The 19,623-nt window shown below is 42.1% G+C and overlaps 1 protein-coding gene and 1 pseudogene across 28 annotated transcripts in view; both read left to right on the top strand.

The window, feature by feature from the left end:
* DYSF (dysferlin) overlaps positions 1–19,623 on the top strand; it is a 231,859-nt gene that overhangs the window by 190,500 nt on the left and 21,736 nt on the right. For all 27 annotated transcript variants that reach the window (XM_037736130.1, XM_037736135.1, XM_037736134.1 and 24 more), the window contains 5 exons: positions 8,520–8,648; positions 12,251–12,406; positions 13,925–14,016; positions 17,153–17,323; positions 18,005–18,147. In XM_037736130.1, coding sequence (XP_037592058.1) covers positions 8,520–8,648; positions 12,251–12,406; positions 13,925–14,016; positions 17,153–17,323; positions 18,005–18,147 — 691 coding nt within the window. The remainder of the gene's footprint in view (positions 1–8,519; positions 8,649–12,250; positions 12,407–13,924; positions 14,017–17,152; positions 17,324–18,004; positions 18,148–19,623) is intronic.
* On the top strand, positions 10,351–11,348 carry LOC119470126 (annotated as a pseudogene). Its single transcript, XR_005198997.1, has one exon. The product of XR_005198997.1 is annotated as a small integral membrane protein 30-like (transcript).

Below are 19,623 nucleotides of genomic sequence, written 5' to 3'. Positions count from 1 at the left end.
CACAAAATGACAGAAATTATTTCATTACACCTTTCCCCTTAACTGAGCAAGCAGACAAATAAGAAGATAAAAGATCTGAATAACAGGTAACTGCTTTTTAAGCTACATGAAGTTAAAGTTACAGCTTTAAAATAGAGAATAAAAATAATAAAAAATGGAGAATACATTTTTTCTAATGCTCAGAGAATACTTAACAAAATTTGATCCCATATTAGTTTTGTAAAAAGTTCTTAAAAGCAGAAATCAGACAAGACAGATTATAATGCAATAAAATGAGAAATTAATAACAAAAGTTTAAACAAAAAGTTCAACTGCTTAGAAATTTAAAAAATATTTTATTGGGACTTCCAGTATGAACATGGCTGCATAAGTCAGCATTTTTCCTTTTTTCTCTTGGAAATCATTCAAACCCACAAAATCCATTTTCAGAAAAGTTGGAAACAAATAGAAGCCACAGATTTCAAAATATATGTAAGGGCTGCTCAAAGACAACTGAAATTGGTTAGAGGCCACTCAGCAGTAAGTCAATAGAAGTTACATGCAGAATAATGAAAGATCTGCTACCAGAGCAGTAGCAGATCTCAGAAAGCCCTAACAAAAATATACTTTCTAATGGAAGAATGTTGATAATTATTTAAGACAGGTGGTGGGTACATGGGAGATTTATTATCTATTCTCTTTACTTTTGCGTGTGTTTGAAAATTTTCATAGTAGTTTCAAATTACAGTTCCTGAAAGTGAGATTTCACCATGAAATATAAATGTTACATTCTTTGTTTACAACTGTGGATATGGAAACTTTCAAGACAGGTGGAGGCTTGTGACAGAAACCTCTTAGACCTGGTTTTATTCAGAGAAGCAGAGATGGAGCTACTTGAGAATGACACAAATGAGCCGTATTTTCAGGAAGCAGTCTGCCTCCATAGTGGGAACAAAGGAAGTAGCTGGTCTAGGAAAATCCAACTCGTTTAGTGAGAAATAATTTTTTTAAATGGTGTAGCATGAATTCAAAAATCCTGTAAAAAAGAAAATCAAAATTAAAACTTATCAATAGAAGAGGACATATACCCACTTGAAAAATTTTGCCAAGGAGTAGATGACATGAAATGTGTTGCTGTGAACTTTTAGAAATGGGGCAGTCAGAATGCAAAACAGAAATGAAAGAAGTCAAGAGATGATGAGATGAGTGATAATTTGCACTGGCAGGACTCAGGAAAGAAAGAAATAAAAATGTGAAGTTGGAAGGACAAAGACCAGAATGGCTACATGGAAAACACCATAAAAGTAAGTAAATGAAAATGGAAATAATGAAAAAGTTATAAAGGAACAAAGAGAAAATGACAGATACAGAAGTCGGGGAAAGAAGACCTAACATTTGCATAATTGGAGTCTCTGAGGAAGACAGCAAAAATAGCAAAAAATTTAAAAAAATAATGGTTTAATAAAACCTTACTGAAATAAAATAGTTGAATATACATACTGAAAAAGTTCATAGTGTGTCAGGAAACATTGATGAAGATTGGTCAATCTGAGACATATTCTAATAAAATTATCATACTTTAGAGATAAAGAAATAATTCTTTGGGTCATACCTCCTTCCCACCCCTTGAAAAGAAAAAAGCAACATTAAGTCATTTAAAATAGGAACTAAATCAAAGTGGCTTCAATTTTTTTCACAACAGCATTCAATATTCACAGACAATAAAACACCAATATAAGATTATCAAGGAAATCTTGATAATCTTATGGTGACCTGAGAATTATATGTTCAGCCAAGCTGCCCTGCAAGCATAAAGACTACAGATAATTAGTTACACATATTCAGGAACTAGGGTAATATGGTTCCAATCAGCCTGTCTTGAGGGAACTCCTAGGGGATGAACTTTGGCTAACTGGAAAGTTAACCGGAGAAACCACACAGAGGGCTGGGCATGGTGGCTCATGCTTGTGATCCTAGCACTTTGGAATTACACCCAGCAGGTGGATCATGAGGTCAAGAGATTGAGACCATCCTGGCCAATATGGTGAAACTCTGTCTCTACTAAAAAAATACAAAAATTAGCTGGGTGTGGTGGCATGTAGCTGTAGTCCCAGCTATTTGGGAGGCTGAGGCAGGAAATCACTTGAACCCGGGAGGCGGAGGTTGCAGTGACCTGAGATCGCACCACTGCACTCCAGCCTGGTGACAGAGTGAGATTCTGTCTCAAAAAAAAAAAAAGAAAAAAGAAACCACAACACAAGGACTGGTTGTAGTTCGAGGCTGTAATGAGCTATGATTGCACCATTGCACTCTAGCCTGGATAATAGAGCAAGACTTTGTCTCCAAAAATAAAAAAGAAAAAGACCGAATATGGTCATATTTTACCCTAGAGCCAAAATGAAAACAAATGGAAGGGTTAAGGTAATAGGTAAGAATGTAAATATCATATATACTGAAAATGTAGAAATGATAAAACTGACAAAAATTAGGTGGAGAAAGACAAAAGAGTATGGAATATACAGAAAGGACACTGATTGCCATATGATAAAATAAATACAGTGGACAGATATTATTTGAAATTGGCAAGTCACATAATAGGCATCGAAGCAGGTTACAAGCAAAAGGTATAAAGGTAAATGTGAAGGAAGATATTGTTGTCTAAAACTGGGTAATAAGGAGAAAGAGGGAGATAAAATTGGATTATTTTATTATTGCTCCAGTAGGGACCTTATAAATACTATGCCTAAAGACACAAAGGGCTAAGTATTATCAGAATATATAAATGTACAATAATACTAGAACGGAAGCTGAGGTCATCCCACCTGTCAGAAGAACTGCACACATGCACCACAGCCCTCCTCTCCACATACAGAAAATGGACCATGCAGTCAAAGATTAAAAAAAAAAGAACTTATGAAATGAGGAAATGAGATATAAATACATTACATGGTATATAATTATAAAATAAATGTAAAAAGACTAAACATATCTATCACATCAATACATGTTGCAGCAGCCATTTATTAATTAAAACATTTAAATCAGATTTCAAAGCAAAATCTAACTCTCAAGTAAAAAGACATATAAAGTTTGAAAATAAGATTGGGAAAATGTGTACCTGGCAAATGCAAATGAAATGACAGCAGAAGTTGTAATCTTAATATTAGATGAGAGAGTACTCAGGTTCTTAAATGAGACAGAGGATGACACTTGATAATGCTAAATGGTACAATTCCAAGTTAAGACAGTTATGAGAATATATGCTAAATAATATAACATCAATACTTACAAAAAACAACTTACAGGAGATATAAGAAGCAATAGAAACACACTGGTTGGTAGGGGGAGATTTAATTCCCTGCTTTCAGTTCATGTCAGATCAAGGAGACAAAAATGTTAGAGGAGGCCTGGCGTGGTGGCTCACGTTTGTAATCCCAGCACTCTGGGAAGCTAACATGTGCAGATCACTTGAGGTCAGGAGGTTGACACCAGCCTGGTCAACATAGTGAAACCCCATCTCTACTAAAAATACAAAAATTAGCCAGGCGTGGTGGCACAAGCCTGTAATCCCAGCTACTCAGGAGGCTAGACAGGAGAATCGCTTGAACCTGGGAGGTGGAGGTTTTAGTGAACCAAGATAGCATCACTGCACTCCAGCATGGGTGACAGGGCAAGACTCTTTTTCAAAAAAAGAAAAAAAGTCAGAGGTTATAGAAGGCTTGGCATGATTAGTAACCTGATTTAACCCAGTAGCCTGAAAATAAAGGCTACAACTGTGGCACTTTTACTAAAATTGACCATGTAACAAGCCATGAAGAAAACTTTAATAAATTTCAAAAAGTGACAATACCACAGACATTTTCTGATTGTAATGCGATAAAATTAGAAATTTATAACAAGATCAAAAGCCCAAAAGGCCTCTTCTTCCTGGAAAATTAAAGAATAAAAAACTCTATTTTAACAATTCTTAAGTGAAGGAGAAATACTGACAGAAATCACAGAGCATCTAGGAAACAAAACACTACATATTAGAGCTTAATGGTTATAGTTAAAGTAGCATTCGGAGGAAATTTGTGGCCTTAAGAAATTACATTAATTACAAAAGAATGAAAACTGATTAAGTATCTAACTCTGGGATCAAATAATAATAAAGGTAAAACTATAATTACAGAATGCCATGAAAATGAAAATGGAAACATTATATATCAAAACAAATGAGGCAATGCCAGGACAGTAGTGAGTGGAGACAATTTCATGTAAGTGAATATTTTCATTATCTGGAAAAAGGGAGTGAAGTAAATAAAGCTTCAATTCAAGAAGTAGAAAGAATAATGATAATGAAAAGCCCTTAAAACATCGGGACAAAAAAGAAAAAGAAAAAATAAAAAGGGGAAAAAAAAGCACAAAAAATTGGAAAAAAAATTATAGAGTTGAACTGAAAACTCAAATAATTGGCACTTTGATTGGAATGAGCCTACTAAAATAGACAACTCTCCAGCAAATCTACTTTAGAGAAATAGAGAAAACCAAGCCAAAATCCACAAGGAAAAATAGGGACACAACAGTAGAGATAATTGGCAGTTAGGACATTTTAGAAAAATTCTAAATATATTTCTATGTTAATAGATTTGAAAATCTTAAAATGAGATAATTTGAAGGAAAAGAGAAATACCAGAACTGTCTCAAGAAGCAGCAAAAGCTATGAAAGAGACAAGAAAATTGTCAAAGAATGACCTTCAAAGAGAGAGCTGGAGCCAGGGAATTATGAAGTGAATTTCCTAAATTTTCAAATAATAAATAATTCCTCTGCTATATATGCTGTTTTACAGCAGAGAAAATATTAAAATGTAGAAAACTTTGATTTTTATAGAGCTAGAATTACCACCAAAATCTGATAAAGTTCAGCCATATGTATAAATATCATTTATAACATGAATATATATGAAAAATCTTAGAGAAATAATAGCAAATGAAATCTAACCAGTAATAAAATAATGTCATGAAAACCAAATTGGCTTTATTCCAGGAATATAAAAAGTTCAAACATTAGGAAATCATGAACAGTATTCATCATATCAGTAGGTAACATTAACAAAGATTATTTCAGTTGGTGCTGAAAAGCATTCAGAAAGTTCAATATCTATTGATGATTTATAAGATCAAGTAACATATTGGAAATAGGAGTTTCCTTAATGTTAAAAAGAACATCTTTGAAGCCAACAACCAACCTCCAGCTTTATTACTTCAGAAGATTTCTTTACTGTGAAAATTGAACCTGTATTTATCAAGAATGTTCCTAAGTGCATTTGTCTGGTGTGAGAGTCCATGGCTTATTGATTGAAGATTACTGAAATACCCTATGACTCAGTGTAGGTTAAGGTACTGAGTGAAACACTAGGGCAGTCCTTTTGACAGAGACAAGACTCACCATGATCACGTTAATGTTGTCACTAACATTGTTCTGAATTTTCTAACATTACAACGTCAACAAAATGAAACAGGTCGTTCATTTTAGAAAGGAGAAGACAAAATTATCCCTCTGTCTGACTGACTTGCTTACCACCTGAAGAGAACCAATTGAAAAATTAGACCATCAGGAGAACCCCTTAAGATGGCAGCGACTATTTAGAAAATCTGTTGGAAGAAAAATTCACATTCATAGTACCAACAAAAAAAGCTTCATAAGGAATAAACTCAACAGTAAACACCTAGGCTCTGTGCGAAGATGCCTATAAATAATAAAAGTCTGGGGTAAGCTGAGAATCAGATCATGTTCCTGTATTAAAATGCTGATACTATAAAGATACCAATTCCTCTGTTCAAAATTAGTTTTATGTTTAATGCAAGCCTAACAAAAATTCCAAAGAAACATTTGTTTAGAATGGAACTTCATGTTTTAAAATTTCATCTGGAAGAACATCAGGTAATGAAACAGGTTATGAAGCCACAGTGATTAAAACATGGTATCAGTGAAAAACACACAGATCAACAGAGCAGAGCAGAGATCACAAACAGAAGGATGTGTGAGCATTTGACGTATTACACAAGTCATGGGAAAGATGATGCTTAGATAATTACCTAACCATTTAACAAAAAATAAATTCTTGCCTTACACTGTGTACCAAATTGAATTGAATGTTGAATATCTTGCTATGAAGACATTGTAAGTATAATTTGAAAGGCAAACACTATAAACAAAAAGATCTTTAGATGAGATGTTCTAGAAATTTCCGGTATGGCTAAAAAATCATAAATATAAACAAAAATAAGATAACCAAACATGACCATACATATAATATAAACACAAACATAAACATACCATAAATAAAAATATCATAAATATAAACATAACTGAAAGGCACGTGACAGATTGGGACAAATATTTGATAGACTAAAGGTTAATATCCTTTATAGACCAAGAAGTCTCTCAAATCACCGCCGAACAGAAAACAGACACAAATAGATGGAAAATGTACAAGTGACAAGGATGAGCAGAATAAATACAAATGGCTGATAAACCCATGCAAGTTTCTCTATTGTTTTTATGATCTCTATTAAGTAAATGCAATTAAAAATTCAGCATACCATCTTCCATCTACCAAATTAACAAAGTTAAAGAAGGGTGAAAATGTACAGTGATGGTGAAAGACTGGGAATGTGGGCACTGTGGATACACTAGTACACTGTGGATAGGAGTATATGCAACTATACAGTTTTCCAGAGTGCAATTTGTGCACATCAGAGGTCTTAAAATGTGCATACTCCTTGACCAGGAATTCTTTTTCTAGGAGCTTATCATAAAGATAAATTTAAACAGGTACATAGAACACTTGGAGTTTTTAAAACTCCTATACCCTGTAAGTGGTTTAAAAAAACAATAGTGGCTGGGTCTGGTGGCTCATGTCGATAATCTCTACACTTTGGGAGGCCGAGGTGGGAGGATTGCTTGAGGCCAGGAGTTGGAGACCAGCCTAGGAAACATAGTGAGACCCCGTCTTTACAGAAGGTAAAAATTAAAAAAAAAAAAATTAAAAAACAGAAAAACTAAATGTTCATTATATCTTGTGATATATTTGTAAAATTTAATATCATGTTGTCAGTAGGAAGAGTATTATGGAAGTCTATGTTTTGATCTTTTAAAGATTTTCATGGTACATCATTAGATTAAACAACAAGTGACAGGCCAGGCACAGTGGCTCACACCTGTAATCCCAGCACTTTGGGAGGATGAAGTGGGAGGATTGCTTGAGTCCAGGAGTTTGAAACCAACCTGGGCAACATGGCCAGAACTTGTCTCTACAAAAAAAAAGAGCAATTAGCTCGGTGTGGCGGCACACCTGTAGTTCCAGCTACAGGAGGCTAAGGTAGGAGGATCATTTGAGCCCAGGAGGTCAAGGCTGCAGTGAGCCATGATTGCGCCACTGCACTCCAGCCTGGGTGACAGAGTGAGACTTTTCCCCTCACTTGCCTCCTCCACCCACAAAACAAGCTACAAAACAAGTTTGGATCTTGTGAGTTCATAATTTTGGTTAAAAAATTATATATATAAAGAAGATATATAAAGGACATATACCAAATGCTTTCAAATAGTTATTTTTGAGAATCAAAGAATTTAAGACAATATTAAAATTTAAAAATATTTGCTTATATTTTTCTAAATTTTAAATAACAAGCCTGTATCACTTACATAATTAAGTATTTATTAGAAAAGATAGAACTTGAGCTTCAAGGAAGAGACAGAATTTGAGTTGGGCTTAAATAAGAAATAGTATTTAGAAAGATGATTTCAGATGTGAGCGATTTAGCATGTATATTAACCTGTTTAATGCTACTGTTTATTAGGTACATTTTATCAGCACAATAAAAAAAATCTTGCTGTTTTATTAAAGCCTAAGCAATTCTAAAACCCTGCTTTAACAGATAATAATCATTGGCTATTTGAGAAGAGACAGGTACATCAATTGAGTTAACACATTTAAAGTGATGCTCAGAAGACATGGTTAGCTTGGTATTTGATACCATTGTCATTGGATACCCTGTACGTGAACATTTTTGCTTGAAATCCTGACCCATTAATTTTCCAGACATTTGTCACAGTCTTCAAATAAAACATCAGTCCACTCTTTTGTTCATTTATAATCTTTTTATTTTGAAAAATGTACTGCCAATGTCTCTGATGACTCTCAGGTACTTAGAATATTTGATTAACCAGAAAACCCTATTCCCTAATGGAGCTGAATAAATATCGTCCCTTTTGCTCCCTTCCCTGGACTTTTCTTTCTATCTCCTCCTCTGTTCCTCCCTGGCTCCCTCTGTGACCTCTCTACCTCTCCAACCCTGCACTTTTCTTTGCCTTCATTCCTTTTTTTTTTTTTTTTTTTGGCCATTCTCCCTCCTTGTCTTCTTCTCTCTTCTTTCCCTCTCTTTGTTCACTCTCATACTGTTGCGTTTCCCCTCCTTCTCTTGTTTCCTCTTCCTTTGTTGTTGCTCTACTTTCTTTCTTTCTCTTGTCCCCTCTTCTAATCCCCAATGCATGGCAGGTCTATGACACGCAACTGGAGAAAGTGGAGGCCTTTGAGGGCCTGTCTGACTTTTGTAACACCTTCAAGCTGTACCGGGGCAAGACGCAGGAGGAGACAGAAGATCCATCTGTCATTGGCGAATTTAAGGTAAATCCTTGAGGACATGTCCCTAACCCAGGTGGGCCTAAGACTATGGTGTTAGAGCAATAAATGAAGGGGAGGGATCAAAACCACAGCAGTGACCCTGGTGCTGATGTTGGTAACCCTGTGGGTAACAGAGACGGTGATGGTGATGCCACCAACACAGAATCTGACTGTGGTGCTGGGATGGTGTTGGGCTTGGTGGTCTCGGTGGTGGTGACTCTGGTAGAGATGAGAGTGATAGTCATGATGGTGATTGTGTTGGTGACAATTACATTAGTTTGGTTTTAGTCTGTTTTCATGCTGCTGATAAAGACACACCCAAGACTGGGAAGAAAGAGATTTAATTGAACTTACAGTTCCACATGGCTGGCAAGGCCTCCGAATCATGGCAGGAGGTGAAAGGCAGTTCTTACGTGGCAGCAGCAAGAGAAAATGAGGAAGAAGCAAAAGCAGAATCCCTTGATAAACCCATCAGATCTCGTGAGACTTATTCACCATCACAAGAATAGCACAGGAAAATGGCCTCCATGGTTCAATTACCTCCTCCTGGGTTCCTCCCACAACACGTGGGAATCCTGGGAGATACAATTCAAGTTGAGATTTGGGTGGGGACATAGCCAAACCATGTCATTTTAACCCCTGACCCTTCTAAATCTCATGTTCTCACATTTTAAAACTGATTATGCCTTCCCAATAGTCCCCTAAAGTCTTTACTCATTTCAGCATTAACACAAAAGCCTCATTTGAGACAAGGCAAGTCCCTTCCACCTATGAGCCTGTAAAATCAAAAGCAAACTAGTTACTTTCTAGATACAATGGGAGTGCAGGTTGGGTAAATACATGTGTTCTAAATGGGAGAAATTGGCCACAACAAAAAGGTTATAGGGCCCATACAAGTCCGAAATCCAGTGGGGAGTCAAATTTTAAAGCTCCAAAATGATCTCCTTTGACTCCAGGCCTCACATCCTGATGCAAAAGGTAGGTTCCCATGGTATTGGGCAGCTCCTTTTCTGTGGCTTTGCAGGGTACAGTCTCGCTTCTGGCTGCTTTCATGGGCTGGCATTGAGTGTCTATGGCTTTTCCAGGTGTATGGCACAAGCTGTCAGTGGATCTACCATTGTAGGTTCTGGAGGATGGTGGCCTTCTTCTTACAGCTCCACTAGGCAGTGCTCCAGATGTGGGGTTCAGAACCCCCAGATTTCCCTTCTGTACTGCCCTAGCAGACGTTCCCCAGAGGGTCCTGCCTCTGCAGCAAACTTTTGCCTAGGCATCCAGGCATTTCCATACATCTTCTGAAATCTAGGTGGAGGTTCCCAAACCTCATTTCATGACTTCCATGCACCCACAGGCTCAACACCACCTGGAAGCTGCCAAGGCTTGGGGATTCCACGCTCTGAAGCAGTAGCCCAAGCTATTCATTGACCCCTTTCAGCTACAGCTGGAGCACCTGGGACACAGGGCACCAAGTCCCTAGGCTGCACACAGCATGGGGACCCTGGGCCAGGCCCACAAAACCACTTTTTCCTCCTGGGCCTCTGGGCCTGTGATGGGAGGGGCTGCCATGAAGATCTCTGACCTGGCCTGGAGACATTTTCCCCATGGTCTTGGGGATTAACATTAGGCTCTTTGCTACTTATGCAAATTTCTGTAGCCGGCTTGAATTTCTTCTCAAAAAATGGTTTTTTTTTATTCCTGTAATGGCTGCTTCCTGGAAGGTGGTGTCATGTGGAACCTCTTAATCTCAGCATCCAGAGCTCCAGGAAGGGAAAATTTCAAGTCAGATAGAATTCTATATATGCCATTTCTTTGGAATTTTCAGACTTCAAGATTCCAACATCATGACCTCAGTTTCAACACAGTTGTCCTTAGTCTTCATGCCACTGCTTTTGGTGCTGCCTGTTGTCAAAGCAGTAGAAGCTGGTGATGCAGTCGCCCTCATTAGGTGTGGTTCTCAGCATTACAGGCATTTGCGCCTGCTTGGGGGTATATGCACAAAAAGGAAATGGACAGATGTGACTTTGAAAGGCCTACTGCATCAAACCTCACCCTTTTCAACCTTTGTGCTGTAGAGGCTAAATCTGAGCTTTGGTGTCTGAAAATTTCCAAGAATCAGTAAATAAGGGAGTTTTACATTTTTTGTTGTTTCCATGAAATAGGAACAAACATACACATATGAATTGGAAAAAAAAATATTTTCTTTGCAACAAATAATGCACAGAAAAATGCAACCTATAATTTGTATTGCTAGTTGGAAAGCAGGTCAAAGAAGTAAGATGGCTGAAACTTACATAAGTAATATTTCATAGTTTTAGAATTCTCAAAGCATGTGAAATAGGAAGAAGGAAGCTCTTGCCCAGAATCTTAGGAAATCACCACTGTTCACTTATAATCACTGCCTCCTGAATTATTGAGGAGTCTTTCTCCATCTTTTTATTAGATTTTTCTTTTGTTGTCTTTCAAGTTAATATTGTATTTAGATATCAGAGAGTCAGCCAAAAAGGGAAATTTTTATCTCTGGGGAAAAAATGTTTAGAAAAATGTATTCAGTGTATCTAACACTGAAATGCAGAGAAAAATTAATGTTAAAAAAGACTATAGACATTGACATGGAAAAGAGATTTATTGTTAAGAAAAAAACTTTATATTAACTGAGTAACATCCTTTTGATGAGAAGAGCTATATTAAATATAAACCCATTATGTTGTTAAAAAAAATGGGTTTTTCTTTTCTGCTACAATTTTTCTGAACTGTAATTCATCAAGGTGCAATTGTTCTGAACTTTTGTGCTCTGTTTCTTTTTTAAAACAGAATACTTTTAACAGCACCCAAGTCAACTTTTGAATGCTTTGCTGCTTAGAAATTTCTTCCCCCAGATACCCTAAATCACCTCTCTCAAGTTCAAAGTTCCACAAATTTCTAGGGCAGGGGCAAAATGCCACCAGTCTGTTTGTTAAAACATAACAAAAGTCACCTTTGCTCCAGTTCCCAGCAAGTTCCCCGTCTCCATCTGAGACCACCTCAGTCTGGATTTTATTGTACATATTGCATTTTGGGCAAATCCATTCAAAAAGTCTCCAGGAAGTTTCCCATATTTTCTTGTCTTCTTCTGAGTCCTCCAAACTGTTCCAACCTCTGCCTGTAACCCAGTTCCAAAGTCACTTCCACATTTTTGAGTATCTTTTCAGAAACACCCTGCTTCTGGTACCAATTTATTGTATTAGTATGTTTTCACACTGGTGATAAAGATATACCCAAGACTGGGAACAAAAAGAGGTTCAATTGAACTTACAGTTCCACGTGGCTGGGGAGGCCTCAGAATCCTCAGAATGGTGGGAGGTGAAAGGCAGTTCTCACATGGTGGTGGCAAGAGAAAATGAGGAAGGAGCAAAGGCAGAAACGTCTAGTAAACCTATCAGATCTCATGAGACTTACTCATTATCACAAGACTGGCACAGCCGCCATGATTCAATTATCTCTTCCTGGGTTCCTCCCACAACACGTGGGAATTCTGGGAGATAAAATTCAATTTGAGATTTGGGTGGGGACAAAGCCAAACATATCAACCATGATGATAAAAATGAAAATTAACCCTTTCTTCTTTACAGGGCCTCTTCAGAATTTATCCCCTCCCAGAAGACCCAGCCATCCCCATGCCCCCAAGACAGTTCCACCAGCTGGCTTCCCAGGGACCACAGGAGTGCTTGGTCCGTATCTACATTGTCCGAGCATTTGGCCTGCAGCCCAAGGACCCCAATGGGAAGGTAACTTTCCTAGAGCCCTCAACTCCCCCAGAGTAGCAGGCTCAGGTACAGATGGCTTGCAAAACCTGGACACAAACTCTGCCTCAGGGAGTTTATAGTAGGTTGGGAAACAGACACAAAACTGAGAGGTGCCTGGATGGAGTTCTGTTAAGCACAAAGTGCTCTAGAAGGTCAGGAAAGGTCAATGTCAGTACAGGACTTTGGGAAAATGGAGAAGGCTTCCTGGAAGGACTAGAACTCTTAGGATAGATGAGATTTTGACAGACTGGGAGGGAGAAGAAAATAGTGTTTTAAGAGGGGTCAAAAGCATAGGCAAAGGTTTGAAAGAAAATTGCTTAATGTATGTCTGGAACAAGAATAAGGCATAAAGATAAGTAAGGCTGAAGGTGTAGGTTGGGACTCTCAATGGTGAGTGGGGCGGAGTGATGGGGGAGAGGAGCAGGGTTAGTAACTGCCATGCCTACTGCTGGTGGAGTCCCAGGCAAGAGAGAATGCTGGCAATGCTCATCCTGTCTTTATTTAAAATTTTGATATTTTGTTCATCATGGACTATTGACATTGATTTTAATTTTAAAAATATTGCATTAAAATACTGTTTATCTTGATCACTGTTTTAGGCCTTCGTTACATTTTGTGCCCAACGCAAGTGCCTAAGCTGTTTGCCTCTAGTCATTGCCTGAGATGGAGAGGGGAGATTTGAAGGAGGGAAGGAGCCTGGCATTATGGGGAGATGGCAGGGGTGGGAGGCGAAAGAAATGTTGGGAGGAGAAAGAAAGAGGAAAGAAGAGAGGCAAGGGTGAGGCCTCATGCATGTTTACAGGCATGAGGCTGGGTCCCCTCTTGTCTCATTAGGCAGGTTTAGGCCTAGTGTGTGTCCTTCAGGTGGTGGGTGGAAGCCTGGTGTCCCATCCCTGTAACCCCACCTTTCAAGGGGCAGAACAGAGCAGTCCTTAGCCTGAGCACCAGTGATAGCCTCCAAAGTGTGGTCATGGCCAGCAGGCTGGTTTATACGCTTGAAGCCTTCTCGATGCCAGACTAACCTTGGGCACTCTGCAGCCCTAGCTGCTGGGCCACTGCCGAGGGGTGCTGGTGCTTGCAGTAAGCATGGGGGGTCGCCTCCCTGGGCTAGCCTAGGCTGCCATAGGCTGACTGCCCCTCTCCTTTTCCATATGCTTAAGCGGAGGTCGCAGAGAGGAACCCAGCCTGGCCTTGTCATGTGTGTAATACAGGCAGTTGTGTTTCTGGTAAGGGCCTGGCCTCTCCCAATGGAGTAGTAGACTGGGGGTGTGAAGGGCTCAGGCGCCCATTCCCACTGCTGGAGCCAAGGCCAGAAGCCCATGTCAGGGGCCAAGTGGAGTGGTGTGGTGTGTAGGAAGGGCCCTGTCCTGGCAGGACACAGCCCGCATCTCAGCGTCCTGAGGGTTACTCCCTCATGCCATCCAGAGGCAAGGCACCCACAAAGCCCCAAAGACATGTTGGGACAGTGATTTCACAGAAGCGTTTTGTCTCCTCCTCCAGTGTGATCCTTACATCAAGATCTCCATGGGGAAGAAATCAGTGAGCGACCAGGATAGCTACATCCCCTGCACGCTGGAGCCTGTATTTGGAAAGTAAATTGGGGCATCTTGGGTCTTGGGGTGGAGGACCCAGACAGGATGACCTGCAGTCTAGTGGGGGAGTTTCGGCAGGCACTGTGACGTCTCTACCTCCTGGAGCAAAACTGTATTCCTTAAATCTTGCATGTCTATGGTGGCGTAGCATCGGCTAGCTCTTCTTTAGCTGTGAAAGACTTGATCCCAGCAGAAGCTCCTAGATAAACACTAAACAGTTACCTCTAAAATTAGAAATCTACATGGCTTGAGCCCAGGAGTTTGAGACCAGCCTGGGCAACATAGCAAGACCCCATCTCTACAAAAAAAATTTAAAAACTTAGCCAGGCATGAGAGTGCATGCCTGTGGTCTGAACTACTTGGGAGGCTGAGGTGGGAGATGTAACCCCAACTCTCTTGAGCCTAGGAGTTTGAGGTTACAGTGATCTGTGATAACACTACTGCACTCCAGCCTGGGTGACAGAGCAAGACCCTGTCTCAAAAAAAAAAAAAAAAAAAAAAGGAAAAGAAATCTACGTGAAAGCTCAGAAGATGCATTTGCCAATTCTTCTTCATTTTTTTTTTAAGATAAACTTTTACTTTGGAATAATCGTAGATTTACTAAACAGTTACAGAGACGGTGCTGAATTTCCATATACCCTTTACTCAATTTCCTCCACTGGTAACATCTTACCTAACCATGGGACATTTGTTAAAATGAAGAAGCCGTCTTTGGTGCATTATGATTAACCAAACTCTAGACTTTTTTTTAAGGATTTCGTCAGTTTTCCCACTAATGTCCTTTTACTAATGTTTCGGTATATGACAATCTGGTATATGTCATTGCATTTAGTAATGAATTCTCTGTAAGTGTCCCACTTGTGTCTGTAGCAAGAGCTAGAGGAAGAATGTAGACCCAAGATAGTAAAATGATTCCTGAAATCTAAGGACAAGGAAAGGAAGAATCAAGGCCCATTGCATGGAGGTAGTTCCTAGGCATCCTGAGTTGCTCTTTGGATGTGAGCTTGTTTAGGCCAGAGAGGCGAGGATGCAGACGGAGGGTGGTGGCTGTTTCTCTGGCACCTGCAGGAGAAGACACCTACTATTCTGATGTCATCAAGTCACATATTGCATTTATAAACTGGAATCTGTTGAGTTAGTTGTGGTCACTCACCCTTCAGTGAGGACCCAATCTCCTTGGGGAAATGCAGCTTTTGAAGGTGAGCCAGCCCTGGCCAGTGATGAGCCCCAACCCAGCGGCGATTGGAGGGAAGTGGTAGGTGGGAGAGAGGAATTCTGTACGGTAAGCTCCAGGTACTGGTGCAGGGCCTCAGGCCAGTGGTGATGGGGCAGTGGGCAGGGCCTGTTCCACGGTGGGTGGGGGCGTGTCAGGGCTCAGGGGAGATAGAGGAGCCAGTGTAGGAACACACCCCTCCCATGCCTATTTCCCCATCTCCCCCCAATCCTGGCCGAGCTGGTCTGCCTGGTGCTTCAAGCCTCCCTCAGATCACAACAGAAACCCTTCCATTCCATAACCCGTGTGTCAGACAAACATAATGCATGAGGTGGAATCAAAGCACAACTTTGTTTTTGTTAGCATGTATTCCATGGTGTTACCTTCTCCTCTCCCCTGCAGAAACTGACAGGCAGGTGACTTTTCTGCCCACGTTGAGCTCAGCCACTTTATCTCACAAACCCATCATCCATTTGTATGGAATCCTGAGCTCCCTGAGGCTCCAGGGGAGTGTGTCCCCTTTTTGGGTGCAGCTGTGTGTGTATATACGTGTGTGTCTGTGCATGTCTGTGTATATGTGTGTATTTGTGTGTATGTGTTTATTTGTGTCTGTGTATATATGTGTGCATGTATGCATGTGTGTGTATGTGTGTTTAGGCATGTGTATGTGTGTGTTCATGTGTATGTGTGGGGTGTATATATATATATATGTATGTGTATGTGTATATGTGTGTATGTGCATGTCTGTGTAGGTGTGTGTATGTGTCTGTGTGTATGTATGTGTGTGTATGTGTATGTGTGTCTGTGTCCATGTATGTGGGGTGTGTGTGTGTGTGTGTGTGTGTGTGTGTGTAGGGAAGGAGGGGCCCTGCCTTCCTCCATTCCTGGGTCTAGTGTTTCTCCCTTCCTGCTCTGGCTGACCTCTGAGCTTCTAACCCCTGTAGAATCAGGGCTAGAGAGAGGGCCCTGTCCCAGGTGCTCACCACCCCTGTCATCCGGGCACTCTCTGGACAGCAGATGTTGAAAGCCGACTTTTCCTGTGGGTGCTTTCCAGAGATTCCCAGAGAGCCCCCCATGAGCCCTCCCACTGTACCTCCTGGGATATGGCATTTGCTGCATCCCTTTAGCTGCTGTCCCTGGCCCCTGGTTCTCAGATGGTCTACTCCACAATCTCTCACTGCTGTAACTCTTTGGGGGTGCCACAGGCAGGATTCAGAGCAGTTCCAGTCTGGCCTCATAGTGGTCTCTTCTCCTCCCAGGAAGTCCTTGTGTTCCTTGCCCAGGCATGGGCCAGAGCACAGCTCCTCCCAAATGTGGCCCCTGCCCTCCTTCTCCCTGCCACAAGCTGCTTTAGCTTCCTGAGTGTGCGCCAGGTGCCAGGCTTGTGTCTCCCATTTTAGGGGGAGAAGGGAGAATACCTCTGCCTTTGATGGGTAGGTGGGGGTCTCAGATACAGTAGGAGCTCTTGCCAAAGAAATATTTTCACAAATTCTCCCTCCATCCCCTCCCAGAAGTGAGTGTGAAGAGCCTGGAGAGCGGGTCTGAAACCACGTCATTAGTAAATTCCGAAGCTCTGGCTCCTGGCTCTGGAGCTTCACATCTTGCATCTCTGGTCTCCCAGTCGTGGTCAGAGCTTCAGTTTCAATGTGCTTTTCCAATTCGTTCTTTCATTCTGTGGTCCATCAGGCAGGCACCTGCCTTATACCTAGCACAGTTTATTTGGGAAAGTCCTGTCCCCTCTCCCCCAACACACACACTCAGGCCCAGTACAGCAGTGCTGTAGGTGGTTGTGCCTGTAAGAGCTACAGGGGTTCCAAGGAAGGAAGACTCCATGGGGTAGTTTTGAGCTTTTGCCCTGCCCTGCCCTGCCTCTCCCTTGGGTGCACCGTGTCAGGTGACATCAGGAATCTGCCCTTCCTGTAGGATGTTTGAGCTGACCTGCACTCTGCCTCTGGAGAAGGACCTGAAGATCACTCTCTACGACTATGACCTCCTCTCCAAGGATGAAAAGATTGGTGAGACGGTCATCGACCTAGAGAACAGGCTGCTGTCCAAGTTTGGGGCTCGCTGTGGACTCCCACAGACCTACTGTGTGTACGTGAATGGGGGCTGGCTGCTTCTCTGACAACATACCACCTTGGTCTACTGAGCACTTACCATGTGCTAGCCCTGGGCTTAGCACTTCCTAGCCATTCTCTCATTGAGTCCAGTGGGAGCCCTATCCCCACTCCACAGATGAAGAAACTGAGGCCCAGAGATGTTATTGGTTGTAAGCAATAGCCTTGAATCAAGAACCTGGCTCATCACATTGTTATAATCCAGTTCTCTGTAATGCACACAGAAGGCCTGGAGAGGGCTGGGCACCTGGAAAGGGAGAGAGGGAAGGAAGGCAGGAAGGAAGCAGGGGAGACAGATGGAAGGACACATGAGCTGCAGCTGGGCCCGAGGAGGAATTCTGTGATTGTTTGTCAGGGGAATACATGTGTAGACAGCACCCCCTTCCCATCATCTCGAGTCTTGTCTGGGTCTGCTTCTTTAACTCTGGAAATTGAAAACATTTAAGTTGCAATTCCACACTTAAACGAGTCCTTTTCTCTCTGAGCCTTCATTTCTCCCTCTGTAAAATGGGGATGCCCAGTCACGGTGAGCGATCAGATGGGGCACCCACGTAAAAGCAAAGGGTGGGCAGTGCTGTGCATGGGGGTACACTGGTCCCTGCATGTTCCTCGTCAGTGTCCTTGAAGCATCTCATCTATTCTTGTGCTTGGTCCTCAGCTCTGGACCGAACCAGTGGCGGGATCAGCTTCGCCCCTCCCAGCTCCTTCACCTCTTCTGCCAGCAGCGCAGAGTCAAGGCGCCCGTGTACCGCACAGGCAGTGTGATGTTTCAGGATAAAGAATACTCCATTGAAGAGATAGGTGAGCTGGCACGTGACCCCAAACCATGGTGGGCTCTTGCTGTACCCCTTCCTCTCTCACCAGACCCTCTGCTACCATAAATGGTCCAAGTGGATGTAATCCACATCAGCAGGCTGTGGGCAGCACAGATGGGCTTCATTTGCACTTGAAACTTTTAGGACCAGTACTGACCTGTGATGCCACTGCGAAAATTAGAGGTCAGGGCACAGCCAGGGTCAGAGTGCAGTCCAAGGCCAGGTTGGGGCCCATCTGAGGGCAAGAGCAGAGGTGAGTCTGAAGCCAGTGTCAGGGTTAGAGTTAGGCCCAGTCTGTTTCTGGCGTTGGCTGCTCTGACTCTGGGTGGAGTTTGGGATACAGTTCACTTCTGAGAAACAGTTTACTTAAATTGCACCAGCTTGGCAGCTTGACCTTGATGATGCCTTCCAAGTTCCTCACCCGCAGCCCATGCATCTAAAGGATCCCAAAGCAGGCAGGAGGCCTTGTAGTGCCCCCATCCTGCTCCCAGTTCTGCCCAGCAGTCCTGGCGGAGAATCCCACCACATGCTCTCCGTGTATCTGAGATGCCCGCAGGCCTGCATCACCCACTCAGAACAGCTCAGACTCCCCAGAGGTGTTTACAGGCCCAGCTGGGCCCTCGCCTTCTGGTTGCTTCAGAGATGTTTGATGTCAGAGCTGGTGCCAAGGTTATAAAAGGGAAATGATGGCTTTGATGCCCCATCCCCCACCCCCTCCTCTGTCTCATTCTGTTTTCCTGACTCCCAGGTCATCGCAGAGCCAGGCTCGGCCATAAGGCACTCCCCAGCCCCCTTCATTCCCTTTTCCTGTAGAATGTGCATCTGTTTTTGAGGGAGTCTCATTTCCTTCTACTAGTCTGTGAGCAGCTTTAGCACAGGGCTGTGGCTCATGGTCACAGAGTCATAAGAAACAAAAGCCAGAAAGCTAGAGATGGTGAGGTCCAACATCTGCCTGCCTTTACACAGGAGGCTGGTAAGACCAAGAGTGGCAAACCACCTGCCCAGTGCCACCCAGTCAGCTAGGAGCAGAGCCAGGGTCCTGGCCCGGTATGCCTTCTGAGGTGCCATGCGTCTTCCTTTGGGGCCCCTACTGAGATGGGGGGGCAGGTCTGATGGGTGAACACATGTGTGTGTACATATGGGTGTGCATGGCGTCTCAGGGTCAGGACTCCCCATGCCTTCTCCCCATCTGTGGCATCAGTTTTTGACCCATCTCCTAGCAAGGAGGAGCTGTACCTGGGAAGCACCCGGGACAGGAAGGGGTGTTCATGCCCAGTCATGCACCTTTCCTAAGTGAGCATGTGATCTCAGCTGCCCTGCTGCTATCTGTGTGCTCTCTGTGCCTCAAATTTCTCATCTATTAAAATGGGGACAATCACAGCATTTAGCTTCTAGGAGCCTTATGAAGATTAAATATGTTAATATCTTGAAGAATAGTGCCTGGCATGTGGTTCCTGCTCTA

The sequence above is a fragment of the Cebus imitator genome, unplaced genomic scaffold (assembly GCF_001604975.1).
Source record: "Cebus imitator isolate Cc_AM_T3 unplaced genomic scaffold, Cebus_imitator-1.0 Scaffold23, whole genome shotgun sequence".
Taxonomy (NCBI): Eukaryota; Metazoa; Chordata; class Mammalia; order Primates; family Cebidae; genus Cebus; species Cebus imitator.
The sequence above is the reverse complement of the archived record's forward strand: the minus strand, read 5'-3'. Positions and strand labels throughout refer to the sequence as shown.